Here is a 16476-nt window from a genome sequence, read left to right on the forward strand (position 1 = left end):
CATTCGTTGTACATGTTAGTTGTTCCTTGCCATTTCAGCGAAAAAATATCATTCTCATTTCACGTAGCATATATATATATATACAGTAACATACTTGAGTTTACTACAAAGCACTACAACGTTTTCAAGAAATTATCATGCCCAAGGTCAATATGTCATTGTGGATCGTATGGAGACGGACGGTAGTTTACTCATGAAAAGATGAAATAGATTAATGAAAGTGTTTTTAAGACTTACTAAAGAAATTCGTTACATCTAAGGGGTTTACATTTTGGTTCAAAGTGATATTCACCTGGTCATCATACCAGAAATAGTCGGATGTTCGGAGGTGCACGCGAGCTTGTGACACAAGGATTATTACACCCGTTCCTCGATTCTGCTTTCCTTTAACCATTTCCAGTTAAAAAATGTAGTATATATTTTTAGCTGATAACGTTCCAGTTGTAGAAACAAAGATTTTGAATAAAAAGATGACACAAACCCCCTGGGGTAGAAGGACCGAGAGGAACTATGAGAAACGGAGGAATTCTGGATGGATTTAGCACTAAATTTGGTCTGAGACGAAATGATATATCTGCAAAACTACTGTTAGAGGAAGCTTATACCATATTTTCCAAACACAAAGTAGCAAATAACACTAGCAACACAAATAATGTGCTTTAATGTACAAAAGCGTTGTATTGAAATAATTAGCTAAAATGTTCCATCATTGCTAACGAGAGTATGTCTACAGCCTTTACAATGCTATCAAAATAAAAGATTTTTTTAGATATATCTAAAGATCGAATAACATGTATAGCTAATATTCGATTCAACGCTAGATTTTTATATCATTATAATAAATTTCATTTTGTATTAGATTTCGAGAACTATGAAACAATTTAATGAGGAATATTATGTTTAGTTTGAGATAAATACATTCCAGAAATCATATCCTCGTTTTCATACATACTACTTACATATACTTACGAGTATGTGTACTTTTGATACTTATAATTTATGTTTTATATATTTCAGTCACAGATTGGTAATTCATTAAACAGTTCGAGTCATGGGTTTGATAGTACTACTTCCCAGTACCAAAACTTGTCGACTGTAGATAGAAATATAGGGGCTAATAGACATTTAACAGGAAGGTCAACAGTTACTATCATAAGGCCTAACTTGCATGGACAAGGGGGAGTTCCTACAGCAAGCCATCTGAACACATTTCGCCAATACCAGCAACCTAAACGAAGTCATCTGACAAACGAAGACAACAGGTCGTCAGAACACCAAAATTATACAGCAACCAGTGAACAATCTAGTTGTAAGTCATCTAGTTCGACACCACTCCCGCCGTGCCAACAATCCGCTTCAGGTGGAAATGATAAATACAGACAACCCTACAAAACAGGTAATCGTCAATGTACAAACTGCTCATCTTCCCTGGTTAAATAAATAAAACCAATATTACGGTTTTTCATTAACCTTGATGTGTCAAAATACACACAATGTCGTAACTCATGCTTAATTTTAAAATCTGAATATAAAACAGCATGCGATTCGAGTACAATATTCAATTGAAATTACATACCTCACCTGAAACTATGTTATATGCTAAATTCTAGCAGTCCAATAGGTGGCATGTTAAATAATGGTCTGCAAAAGATAACATGTTGAAGAGCTACACGCACATTTTTTATAGACATGTGATTAATATAAATGCATAAAAATATATTGGTAAACAAGATATTGATATACAGTATTAATAAAGTCCAAGAATTTAAAGAGCATGTTTGATAAACCACAGTACAAAACTAAGCCTCCATTTTTGTCTCGAATTTAAACTTGAACTAGATTTAGATGTATTTCATGTGCACAATAGTTTTCCTTTTTAATTGAATGATACTTTTATTTTCTAAATACGCACGATTATACATATATATTCACAAACGGCATGGAATTCCCTTAGGTTCCATAGTTATTTTCCAGTTCTGACAATATTTTGTACTAGAAGTAATTCATGATTATGATAACCTTAGGTATTATTGTTACCCGACTCGCTATAACCGTGCGGTTATTTGTTGGCAATATGAAATAGTTATTTCATGCCATATCAGTCAACAGTTGAAACTCTATCCCCTCATTTTCGGGCCAACCCTATAAACAGTTCATCGGGTTGGCCCCAACACCTCGGGGTTTTGACTGTTGACTGATATGGTATAAGACAACTGTATAATGTAGAGTTGTAGATCATTATGACAAAAATGCGATTAATTTTGCATTATAGTTAAAAATAGACCACAGGCTTCATATATATTCATGTTACCAAATAGCCATGCCATTATGGTTACTAGTACTTAATACCTTAACAGCTTCGGTTTATAGTTTTATATGGAAACGTGAAATTGTAGGTGAACATACGTAATACCTGTCTATTTTCTTTATGTCGTTTTAGGCGAAACCAAAGACGGGCATGTTGAAATTACTGATAAATTGAAACAAATTGGTTTCAATAAATACAGTATACAGCAATTTTGGCAACTTCTACAACGCAATCACGGTAAATACAAAAATAATTGGCAAAAGTTTCCACACTACATATTTCTGCATTTTGTTTTAGGCGTTTATTACATGTACTGGATATTCTGATAATTAGCTTCATAGTCTAGTTTCTGTGACGTTCTAACGAAGTATGTAGCTAAACGTTGCGCATATAATTCACTATGATAAATCGCTAAAGATTTTATTTTTAGCACATAGTTTTCAATTTTTCATAGATAAATTGACACTTACACTCAGCGTTTGTGGTAGTCTAAGTATCTGAGTGGGGTTCGATGAACGTGAGCGCCGAGCAAAGTCATCAATATGGATACAGGTACAGAAAGTGTTCTGTTTGATTAATTTCATGATGTCCCAAACAATATTTATCAATTATGAACCCTTGTCGAGGCCCAAATTATAAGTTGCAGAGTTTGTTATTGACATAATACGGAGGTATATTGGGTCTAAAAGTGACTTGTATAGGGCGAGGCGAAGCCAAGTCTGGTAGCATGTTTTTTTGGACTCATTAATATTCCGTATTAGGTCACTGACAAACTATGTAACAAATATTTCGTCGAAGGCTCTTTGAAATATATAAATAAAAATAACGATATCAACCAAATGACTCAAATCTTCCGCAATGTTTTCATCATCGAAAGACTCAAATATGTTGTAATGGTGCATTTCTGCAAAATAATCCTAGAAATAATTCCAGCCGATTATCCTTAAGTTTGATAGTTTCATCAGCGTGAAGCAATTCTTGGTCCCCATCTTGCGCCATGGTGCGATGGCGTTAGAAGCAAATTGGCTAAAAGAGCGACAACTCTATTGTCCAAACCCATTTATATATCTATCAACCTAATGTGACTACATGTACGTCTTAGATAACACGTGACGTGATTTTAACCATAAGGATTACAAGATTCTTACTTGTGATATGGTAATGTATTACCTGTCCTTGTAGAATTGAATAATGACCGAGGACATAGCCCTAGTTAATAATATAGATTCTACCAGGGCGGTATAACACCACATGGACCGACTTTGAGTTTTTTTTAACTTCTTATATACGATATGGAGTTTCTTTGATATATGCTAATAGGATTATCTGATATGGATATTAGTCGATGTCAATATGCTAGATCTATATATCGAATGGGGCAATTATTTCTAATTCCTTTTTTGGGTTTGACAGAAACGGATACAAATGCGGCCATTAATCTAATACTTGACTCCTTTTCCGTCAAACATCCACCTCGGCAGGAAAGTAGCTGGTCACAAGATCCAACTTCACTCGAGTTACCCTCGCTTATCTCAGGTAAATATATTGTAGAAAAAATATGAATAATAACAAAATGTCATCATTAGAGATTTAGCTGCAAGAATTTCGAAAACAAAGTCCTTCTGCAGGTGAGTCGTGCTGTAACAGAGAGCAGAATCCCTATGAGCACATGAAAATATGTTCACAGAATTCTATTGTGAACATAAGTGTATTGATTGTGCGTATGTGTGTGGAAAGCATTAGTGCATATTGCATGCTAAATTGTTAAATTGATGTTGCTAACGTCTGCTTATAAGAAAGATACAATTTTACCTTAATTTCATTAGGTACATTCGAATCCAAATGCGAAAATATGTTTTACACTATAATTCCAGTGCCGGAAGAAGATGGTCCTTCATTGATTGCTCCGTGTGGCCGCCGGTCGAGTTCTTCAAGTTACGGTAAATGTTACTATTCATTTAATGACAGAAATTCTAAACAACTTTTATTTGTTGATGAGAAATAAATAGTCATGAAGCATTCTGTGATTTTTTTTTATCTTTTTTTATACGTGCTTAAAGGCCATTTAAAAAAAAAATGAAAATAACAAAAACTATATATCGATGGCCTAAGATGAGGTTACAACATCAATCAAATGCAGCATTTCCTGTGTAAACTATTACAACAATGAAGATTCATTTCGCTGTTTTGCTGCATGGCGCAGTCTATATTCAAATGCTGGGCGGTAATTAGGGCGACGGCGGGAACCATCAGACAACAATCATTCTGAAAATTTGCTAGTCATTTTATTTTATTTAAATTCTCCACAAGGTACTAATAAGTGTAGCATCAACGGTAAGCTAATAACTTTCGTGACTTTACAAAATCATCAATCTCGTTATATATTCCCTACAAAATCCGTTTCGAAATCATAATGGACCATTATTAGTAGAAATCAAAGCAGAAAAAACACCATATGAAATTTGATACGAAGGAAAAATGCACGTGTTCAATTGGTTATTTTATAGGGTCGACAAGCCAATGCGGAAGTCAGTATGGATATAAAACCACGAAACGAGATGTCGCCGTCCAAACTGAAAGCCATCCAAAACAAAGAGGGGATCCTAAATCGCCAGGAGAAGGAACTAGTACCTCTGACATGCCAACAACATCCCCAGAACCCCAAGGAGCCACGGCTTCACCACAGTTAACCCCCACCGCCAACACGTCAAGGGGGAAAAGTGAGTAAAAAATATCGTCTTTAGTTAGCATAACAATAACCTTGTCCCATCGATATTTCGATTTATCAGAAATTGACATAAATATAAATTATGGAATTACATGTATTTATAGGTCCTGCTAGTGTTATATCGCCCTGGTACACGTACACGTGTATACTTTAAATAATGATCGAGAGTGTAGTCAGATGGCATTATTTTAAATTCTACGAGGGTAGTTAACACCATATGAACCGATTCAAAGGTCTTTAATTTCTATATTAGATATGAAGTGTCATTGACAAATGTGGAAGGATTATATGATCACCATGTGACCATTATAAGCAAATGAAAGTTGTGAGAGAACGGGGCAAATGTAATATTGGTTTATTCGAACTTCTGCAAAATCTACATACAATAGTTTAGTTCTTACTCCGTAATATACTGAGACAGTGCTTATTGTATATCATTAATTGAATTTTATTTGAATACACCTATGATCGTTTTTTTGATAAATGCTTTTTACTAAAGTTTTATTTCTTCAGGGCCACATTTGATAAATATGTACGTCACCATCTTTTGACATCACATTCCATGACATTTAACTCGGCTTTAAGTAAACAAGATTTTATTGTATACAATATATATTTATAAATATTTATGAGCGTATTATGTACGATTATAATCGCTATATATTTATACTTTATATTCGTTGTTAGCCTCAGATTTTACTGAAGAACATCCTGCGATTGTGAGTGTAAGAGATATGGGCTACGACGATGGACGTATTCAACGTGCCTTACAGATTCTACAAAAGCAAAAACGTAAATACTAAAAATAAACCATAACAACACATACTCTTTATAGTGGTAGTTCTTTAACTCCACAGTGTCCGTCTTCTGGCTGTCTGTCGGGCAAAAGGGACAGGGTCCAAAAGGAGGAAGCAAAGGTTATTTCTTAAAATTTGTCTTTGTCGTAAATTATAAATGAATGTTGAATAGATATTTGGCGAGAGATGTTCTTGCTAAGCTCGTGTCTTTTGTAACTTTTTAAAGACGACTTAGTCGTGTGGAATAACTTCCATAGGTTACAACTACTGTGTAATATATAAATACCATGGATACAAGCATACTGATAATTGAATAAAAATCTGTATATTTCAATTAAACCTTGTATTTAGTTGAACTCCGAGCAGAAACGTTGATGGATGAAATACTGAAGGAAGAAGACATGGCAGATTCCTCCCAAGTCGATGCTCATCGCGCTTACGGTAATATCATGTATACTGTTATAATTATCGGACAAATGGTTTATTTCTTTCGTGTCTGAGAATTATGACAATTATATATCAAAGATTAAAAGGTGTTACGATTTTTATGTAACCTTCGCGGGGGGTCGAAAAGAGATAACTAGCCTTATTTCGATGCGAAAACAAAATGACAAGATTTGTTATAGTGATTTTTCATCATTGTAAGTGCATCGTAAAACAGCAATTGTCTATTGTCAATTCGCACCATATATAAAAGTCTTTAACAAAAGAATTTTCAATTTTGAGCTTGAGTGGGGTGATAACAATGGTTGAAGGTAAAGTTAAATTGATTTAGTGACTTATTCCTAGAACGATATTCATATCGTGGTAAACGTAATGGGATGTTTAACAAAATTGATGTTGTGTCCTACTTAAGCAATAATTTAAGAATGGGACCATTTTATAAATACACCGAAAAAATAAATAATGTATTTTCAATTTGGGCAAATAATAGACTGTCATTACCAAGCAACAGGATTTCAACTCTGACCATGTATTTGTCTAGGTTTACTAATCTGCACATAGTGCTGGCTACTACATTTCTATTAAAAAGGGTCGTTTGCGGTCTCTGCCACGCACTATATGTTTCCTGTTACTATGCTATAAGAGTATGGTTACTTCACTTTGGTCTACGTTCTATTCAAGTTGTTTTGTAAGTTCTGCATATATGTCATTGTGTGTTTTACCAGGAAGTTCCCTCTATAGATAGTCAAAAGCATATTTAGTCTTAATTTATTTGCATACCTGTCAAGAGTCAAATGTTGGGAAACCTTGCCGTATCTTCTTAAACCGGAAATTTTACCAAATCAACTTATTTTGTGGAAATTGTATTCAGCGTTTTCATGTGTATGTGCATTACCGGCGGTTTCATTTCAGCGTTTAGAGTCATACTGTCCTTATGCTTAGCAATTATTCTCTTTGATATTTCAGGATCTCTACTTGCCCGCGAAATAGAATTAATATACGGGCTTACTTATGACGATCATTGATGCTCAAATCACATGATTATTAGGAAAAATCTGAGTATTAATAATTAAAGGGACATGAACATAAATAAACGTTGTGAATTTGAGTAAAATACATATTTAAGAGGTTTCAGATACCTTACTAAGTAATATATATCAGTAATTGTGCAAATGTGTCGAATAAAATAATAATAATGGAAATTCCATCATTCGGTATTTTGAACCGGCCCGGCAACTCCCCATTTTATACTTGCGTGATGTACATAAATTCAAGAACCTCTCTTGCGGTGCCTCATCGAATGAAAAGTCTCGTTTGACTTTTGATTTATCATTCTTACGCTAAATAAAAATTGTTTTATAACAAATATTAAAGTGAACAGTCGGGCAAGGATGGCTAAAGTCGGTAAAAATGGTGTGAATGTATACAGTAAAATTTCTTATGAAATGGAAAAATAAAATCTCTCGTCAAAATCTGTCTGTGTACGAAAAAAATAATTTAAAGTATGGAAATTCTAAAACGTCCTCCCGGCTCACTATGTCCGTGGTTACATTTCCACGCAGCCTCGCTTTCAATACTTTCAAATTTTCTTTACTTTAATGGTCAGAACTGGGAAACTAAGCAGAACTTGACCGTCGTATTAATATGTGAGAACTTTTGGAAGGCCAATGAACGAATTTATACTGGTTTTCTTTGCCCGACTATTCACTTTAACAAATATGGCTTCATATGTCAACAATAGTTAATTAGAAAATAATCTTAAAATGTTGAAAACTAATATTCCTTGTCGTGTTAGCAAGTCTGTTGTTCATTATAACCTCGCTTTCGACCAGCTTTCGTTTTGTGTCCCAAAAATAGAATATGACAGTCTATTTTTACCATTTGTGGGGTAGGTATTCCCCACGTTTTCCGGTCGTTTTAGATAACCAATCCTTGTAATAAAATATTCAATAAACATCTGAAAACCATATCTAAGCATACAGAACAACTTGTCTAAGGTTCATGTCCCTTTAAGGAATTTGAAAAATAGATACTATGAAGGTTGTAAGTTTTTTTTAATTTTCTCGAACACGACAATATCTGTCTCCGTTGCGTACTTTCACCATCAGAATTAACCAATGATATCAGTCTCTGTGGTGTTCTTTCAATACTAACATTAACCAATGATATCAGTCTCTGTTGAATGCTTTCAATATCAGCATTAACTGGTAATATCAATCTCTGTTGTATACTTTCAATATCAGCATTAACTGGTAATATCAGTCTCTGTTGTGTACTTTCAATATCAGTATTTACTGGTAATATCAGTCTCTGTTGTATATTTTCAATATCACCATTAACTGGTAATATCAATCTCTGTTGTATACTTTCAATATCAGCATTAACTGGTAATATCAATCTCTGTTGAATGCTTTCAATATCAGCATTAACTGGTAATATCAATCTCTGTTGTATACTTTCAATATCAGCATTAACTGGTAATATCAGTCTCTGTTGTGTACTTTCAATATCAGTATTTACTGGTAATATCAGTCTCTGTTGTATATTTTCAATATCACCATTAACTGGTAATATCAATCTCTGTTGTATACTTTCAATATCAGCATTAACTGGTAATATCAATCTCTGTTGTATACTTTCAATATCAGCATTAACTGGTAATATCAATCTCTGTTGTATACTTTCAATATCAGCATTAACTGGTAATATCAGTCTCTGTTGTATACTTTCAATATCAGCATTAACCGGTAATATCAGTCTCTGTTGTGAACTTTCAATATCAGTATTAACCGGTAATACCAGTATCTGTTGTGTACTTTCAATATTAACATTAATCGATAATATCAGTCTCCGTTAAAATGACATTTTAACATTTAACAAAATTATTAGAAATAAGTTTCATCTTTATGAGGAACATGTTTGCACTGAACTAAAATATTATGATATAATAGTGATAGTTTATTTCATTCCTATATGATTCAAAGGAAGTTTATGGCGTAATTATATCGCGTGAGGTAAAATTACAAACATTTACCATTAATGTTTCATGTTTTGGATACTGTTCTGTGTGGTTGATATTAATAGTTTTTGGATTTTTTTTTCAGGTGATATACTCAATGAAAATTTTAGGCTGCAGGAAGAAAAAACCTGTGTAATATGTATGACCAAGGCTGTCAATATGGTGCTCTTGCCGTGTGGTCATCTTCTGTGTTCTGATTGTGCACTCAACCCAGCAGTTGCACGATGTCCTTGTTGTCGAAGAGAAATAAAAGAAAGAAAACCTATATATTTTAGTTAGAAAGTTTTTATTAATATTAGTTTTAGATGTATATTGGGTTATTGTAGATGTATAGATATGTTTTATAAAAGTTTTCAACTATTAATGTATACTTTAACATATCGAGGAATACTCTATCGTGAAGGAATGGGTCATAGAAGATTAATTTGTGAATTTAATTTGCCTTAACATGTAGAAAATGCGTTGAAATGTTCTTAGCCATTACTAAAATCACGTTATTGAAATCTGTCTGCATCCTAGGTGTACCACATGTGTATAGAACTGATTTGGTGGTGTTTTGACAGCTCTTTTATAATTCAAAGGCTGCAATTGACTGTCATAGTCAGTTTGTACATACTTCTTGGTTGACAAAGCACGACATTATCAGTGGACAGTTATGATACAAACTGAAGTACTCAGACAGTACTGTATTACTATAAAGGCTGTATTTACCCACGATATGTGGGTTATGTACGATAGATGTCCGATATAATGTTGGTTCGTATTCAGGTTACTAGTATTCTGTGTTGTTAGTGATGAATTATTTTCTGTCTTCATTTGCTCGTTGTTTTCTCTTTTAAACTACAAACCTGTAGAACCCCGACTTATGTCTCGCCTGGTTTTTGAGCGTCACCAAGAATAGGTGAAAAATGTATTCAATTTGCATGATTTTCATGGAGAATGATATTTTAAAACTAGGAATTCACTATGAATTACAGATACGTGTGTGTATTATGTCAGTGATGGTAATAACTCAAACCTAAATAAGATGCAGACTGAATAGGGTGACTTGTACACGACACGAAATTACGCCTTAAAGACCAAGATTTCCATAATGTGATCAATACATTTTCAAAATGATTTTTTTAAACAGGCTTCGATTAAATTGTAAAAACCACGGCGTGATGAGGGATATGTATTTGTAGAAATAACATCTTTAATCGTTCATGATCAATTTATGCACATTCATACTGATTACGCTCATTTGTCGGTCTGACATCTAACTTCCGGTTTACATCCACCAATAGATATTGTAATCACAGATAATGTCACATGCATGGTAAGGCAGAGGTTACAAAAATACTAAAACCAATGTTTATTTCCCCGTTCAGTTTTTACATACATTATTGCATGCAAAGGTACAAATACCTGTATGTTGTTATTTCGAACATGATCATTGTTAAATGAATATCGGCAGTGCTGTAGGCTCAGTGCAGTTTAGCAATGAAAAATTGGGTGTAAACTACAACAAACATATAAAACAAAATAGCAAATTAAACTAGATTTATATCATTTCCATACTGATTATTAAATACTGTAAGTGAGTGTTTATATGTCAGTTTATGTACACATTTTGTGTCATATTTGTTTACTTCTTTATTTGTTTGTATTTGTATACTATTTTATTTTGTTATACGGAATTTTCATATTTAATAAAATATATCGATGAATGTTTTATAATATATATCTATGAAAATGGCAGTTAATTAATTGTAAATGATTTCTCTGTGTTTTAGCTCAACAGAAGGTGGACTATCAATATGTCTTTCATAATTTGATCGTTCCATCAGTACATTAACAACTACCGCTATCTAAAAAATACATTTAAGATCTAAAATGATATTTTCAGACTCCTTACTCCTGAGCTATGCATTTGAATATAGATACATTTTATATCTGGAAAAAAACATTGCAGATATGCAGCTATCATACATAATGGCAATAGTTATTTCGAGATAAATAAATATTATTGATGGCAGAGGAATATCAGATTTTGATTACTAAGCAAATACAATACCAAAGGAAACATTTTCAAATTTCATAAAATGCCCTAATTGCTTATCAGAGTTTGACATCAAACAGAAAATAAGGTTACTGGCAACTGCAGGCCAACTGTCTTGTATTTTGGTGATTGAAGCACGTTGCAGCTGTTTTACGGGTAAAACATGAAGGATCTCTCATCGATGTTTTTGTAGACTCCCCTCGGTCATTTATATCCATATTCTGTTTAATGACAGATAATTAAACAATGTGATTGACGGGCGCTTTGGGTTTTGACATGTTTTTCAAAAGAAACTGAAAGTATATGTATAAAATATCCTAATTATGTACATATTTTTGTGCGAATTTGATTTGGTCCAAAGTTTTATTTTTTGTAGGACCATTTTAGATTTGTTAGGGCTTTTAAAGCCATGACTTTCATTTTTTAAATGTTAAATGTTAAGATAGAAGAAGGTAAAAAGAAAAGCAGAGAAAAAACAATCCATTTCATTAGACTTATTATATAGATAATTCAATGGTGGATGTGCAAGTATCAGTATATTGCAGGTGTTACCAATGCATTTCGCTCGATATTCTGTTGAGCCAATGGCAAACTGAGGTTCGGCAGCCAGATGAACAGAAACAACTATGTAGCAATTGTATTCATCTATATTTCACTATAGCCAATTGAATTTCTGTACCAGATTTTACCTGATATATATATATAAAAGGTTAATGATCCCATACAATACATTATGATCAGTCAGAGTTATTTCCTTTTATTGCAATTTGTAAGTACCATTTTTTTCTGGATGAATGCAGTGGTAACCCAATGGACTTCGTGACCGATAATTAGATAATACATCAATATGGTCACTATTGTCTGTCACGTAATATGTGAACATACTACTGTAGACTATTGTTTGTACGTATGTGCATATTTCTGTAACATACACATGCACTGTTTATTTGGTTAAATAAACCACAGAATAACTTTTATTTCATTGTATCAATGTCATTTGCAATAATGAATAATACATATACATTTCACTTTTTGTTATGGCATTAAATGCTAACGTTTACTGCTGTGAATATATTTTATTGTTTCAGCCTTTTTTACAATTATATTTACTTTTATACACTTTATATTTCAAAAATGCTTTCCCGCGTATTTGTGATCATTGTTTTGTTTATGTTTTTGTTTTGTTAATACTTTGTATGCTATTTTTATCTTATGACTTTGTGGTAAGACTAAATTCATCAGGTTTTGAATGATTTGTCAATACAATCTGTCATATGAATTTGCTGGTAAACAAAAATTAATATACAGAAAATAAAATTGACACAGTGTATATTGATATGACAGTTATATTATTTCATTGATGATGAATCTATTGTTATGAATATTTAACTTTTTATTCGGGTATGTGCCGGAGATATATTCATACTAATTATAAGTTCTAACCACTCGAGAGTCGTTGACATCTGAGATTGAGATTCATTATAAATCAAAAGTTAACAAAAAGTTATTCTTGTTAGGTAACATAATTGGCAAGAAGTCACCATCACGTTATCAATTAAGGGCGTGACGCAATTACCCACATTGGAACAGGATGATAAAATCTCTTCGCATAGAAGTACGTGAGATCCGTACTGCACACCATCCATAATGTAAAACCTGAGAGTTCATGGATGTTTTTTATGCAATCATGCGTGCGATGTCATTGCTGTTACGGTATATCTCCGGGTTAATCATACAAATACTCCAGCTCCACAGACTGTTACTATTCATTGTGTCTGAAATACAGTAAGTACATGTAGATACGCTGCATTATAACTAAAATCACACATCTACATTTATTAGTTTCTTTCCTGATTGTCTCACCTTCATATTTATAGTCTTATTTTCTCCTTGAAACACCTTGTAGGTAAGTAACGTGAATATACTTCGTGTTTCCTTACACACGTGGTATTAACGCAAAGTACGTTAGGAAATGCATACAATGAAACATTGTAATCAACGAATTGTTCTCAAGAACAAACCAGGAATGCCACCATCCTCCGTTAATGCTGTACTTACATGTAACTATTGTCATAATAACAACCGTTCATTGTTACAAAATAAAAAGTGCTTAAACGTATATGTATTGTTATTCCAACTTATTGGGCATTTTATTCAAATATTTATGCACAAAGTATACAAGAGATATGTTCACCACAATATGATTGTTATTTGATGCTTTGATGATATGCTGGCGTATACAAGGGAGGTAACTACAAAAATTATGAAATATCACAGAAGAAATGATCGACTTAAGAAAACAAACAAGTATAATCTAAGCATAAATTAAAAGAAAACTAAACGAAAGATTAAACCACAAAGGAGCATGATAAAAGGAACGAACATGTTTTTACTAATAGCAACTTTTGGCTATTGTTTCAGAAATTAACAAATTAATTAAATTACTGAACAAGAGATTTACAACCTTCAACATTACAAGATGAAAGAAACTTTAAAACTAACTGACACTTTGAAGAAATATACATGAAGAGAACATCTTATCATACAAGTCTTTACAAAACATCTCAGCTCACCCGCAAACACCACTGTACTGAATTAAAAGGTATGAAAGCACCAAATACTTTAAAAAAATGTTTTGGTGAAATATGATAGGCATATATCGATATTAATATGATATAACAAATATCAAAGATATAAAAGACTGTAACCAGCGCTAGTGGAACCAGTGCTTCAAAGTGAAGGAATTGATTAAAAATTGCAGCGATTTGACGCACCAACACTGCATATGCGATGCAAACATTTAGATATGTTTATCATTTGTCAAAGCATTTGCATTTTTGAGTGCGTCTCTTATTTCACTTTCGAATAGGCATATATAGCTATCTGAAATGAAAAACTCCGTTTATGGAGTAAAAATATGATATGTATATTATGCGTAAGTTATTGTATACAATAACCCAATGAAACCCACAGAAACTGTTTCTACGAAAGACTTTCCCTATTCTAATATAGAATGAAGCCAGAATCCTCAACGGAAAATGATCCAAAATTACGTGCAAATGAAATAAGATTTTAACAGAAACACAGATATTATCCAGGATAAACTTGAAAGAAACTTGAATGAAAGAAGTTATCATCCTCTTATTTCAACACAAAAAGGTACCTATCTTATTCTAAGAGACGGTACAACAAAAATCGACTCACCATGAAACAGTACAGTTGCGCCCAATAACCCTATTTTTCAGTGTTTGGTATATGTTAGTATCCATTTTGAAAGCCGTCGACTTGAATTCCACCCCTAACTTCATATGCATTCGTTCCGATTTGTGAAAGATAATGTATGTAAGGTACACACAATGAAAGTTGACTTGTGAACGAGAATCAGTAGCGGTGGAGACTCATTTTTTAAAATCACAAAACCAACACAAATGAGTCCTTATTCCACAGAATCAAAATTGAATCCATCAGTTATGAGTAGTTTCGTACATTCCACCCTGATATCTTCACTTAGGCGAAGTTTACATGCTCCCCATTCATCGACGAGGCAGACTATCACAATATACATGTCAAGTCAGAGTAGGGAACCATCAATTACAAAAGTGGAGACATCGATGTAGTCAGTTAAGTTATGCCTCCATGCATTTCATCACCAACAATCCAATTTGGAGGTGTGGGGGTGCCTACCATATTTCTGTCAATGTAATATGTATGTGAATGACAGAATTATATTTATAATTTTAATTTCATCTGATAACTTGAATGTCGGTGTGGTTAATGTACACTGTATATGCTAAGCAAGTATTTTCAGAAAGTTTCATCATTACATTACGATTAAAAAAAAACATTTTTAATTTCATTTTTATCAATCTATCACTAAAGGATGATCTAGACCCATTGTCTCTCGTGTTTGTCTCATTGCATGTGGTTTTGTTTTAGAAATTTAACTTTTTGTCCCATCATTTTGGCTCTTGTTTTGACAATAAGTATATGTATCTATATCAAAAGCAAGTCACGAGTTATTTTCCGTGATAGGTGGTTGGAATGTTGAATCTCGTTCTAATCTAAAATGACCGGAAAATGATTGCTGCATTGTCGACTTACCTCAAAACGATAGCGACTTGGTATATTTACCTCTATTCAGTTGTGATTCACATTTTCTCGCTGTTCCTCCACATTCAGCTCTCATTCGCTAAATACAATTTATTTCACCCAGATATAGAGAAACATTAATCAACTATTTTCATAAGAACGTTAACAAAATAAATACTGTTAAATCGCAGTACATGTGTTGATGAGCTGACCTTTAAATGGATTGATACCAAAGAACTATAATGCACTTTTTGTTTACACTGTTGCCAGTGTAGCAGATAGTGAAAGGGTATGACCGTAATATTTTCGGTAACATATATATATATGATAATAATGAGTCTGTGTAAATTATATAGACAGCATTACTAATCTTTTCATACCCTGATCAAAGTAAAACGTTATTATTAAACAATGGGAATCACGTGAGGTAAACGTTAGAAGTTTATATATGCTATACCTTACGTGGATTCTCAACTTTCAGTTAATTAAAGTTACTGTGTTGCTTCCGATGTCCATATAAACATTTATAGCGATTCTATTTTTAATAGCTATAATTTGGAAGTTTCGAATTAATTACACCACACTAAACCTGGAACACAAACATAATTTTAGAGATACAATAACAGAAGGCTGTCACTGCACGTGCCTGGAAATTCATTAGGCCTATTCAAACAGGATGATGATCACAAAGCTCGTCCGTGATAAGATGGAATATAACACAGGAACTGGACCAATCACAGTGGATTTTAAGAACCTGCATCTTCATTTGGGGACGAAAAAGTATTTTGTTTTCGACATGAAAAATTAACACGATTCCTGCTAGACATATGGATATTATTAAACATGCGGGCATGCTTCTAAACTATAGGTATTCGCAAGTAAATATTGCAATAATGCAATTATAATTTTATATACAGTTTTAGCTTAAAAGTGTTTATTCATATAGCGATATATTTACATAGAAAACATTTATGGTTGAAAAACAAGATTAAAGCTTATATAAAGTCCTTTCCCAGAAACATCAAGGCATACTTATCTTCGAATTCGGCA

The 16476-nt window shown here is 33.0% G+C and overlaps 1 protein-coding gene across 3 annotated transcripts; it reads left to right on the forward strand.

Moving 5' to 3' along the window:
• Window positions 1-6: 6 nt before the first annotated feature.
• LOC138334521 (uncharacterized) lies at window positions 7-13456 on the forward strand. 3 transcript variants are annotated; one of them, XM_069283192.1, is made up of 8 exons: window positions 7-1396; window positions 2441-2545; window positions 2763-2860; window positions 3722-3844; window positions 4183-4248; window positions 4816-5828; window positions 6185-6274; window positions 9382-13456. In XM_069283192.1, the coding sequence occupies exons 3-6, from the start codon at window positions 2851-2853 to the stop codon at window positions 5034-5036; spliced, it is 420 nt and encodes a 139-aa protein (XP_069139293.1). In that variant the 5' UTR covers window positions 7-1396; window positions 2441-2545; window positions 2763-2850; the 3' UTR covers window positions 5037-5828; window positions 6185-6274; window positions 9382-13456. The 3 variants fall into 3 exon arrangements, with proteins under 3 accessions (XP_069139293.1, XP_069139281.1, XP_069139289.1); XM_069283180.1 differs by lacking the exon at window positions 2763-2860; XM_069283188.1 differs by lacking the exons at window positions 2763-2860; window positions 9382-13456 and adding an exon at window positions 7244-9371.
• The last annotated feature ends 3020 nt before the right edge of the window (window positions 13457-16476 follow it).

The sequence above is a fragment of the Argopecten irradians genome, chromosome 1 (assembly GCF_041381155.1).
Source record: "Argopecten irradians isolate NY chromosome 1, Ai_NY, whole genome shotgun sequence".
Lineage (NCBI taxonomy): Eukaryota > Metazoa > Mollusca > Bivalvia > Pectinida > Pectinidae > Argopecten > Argopecten irradians.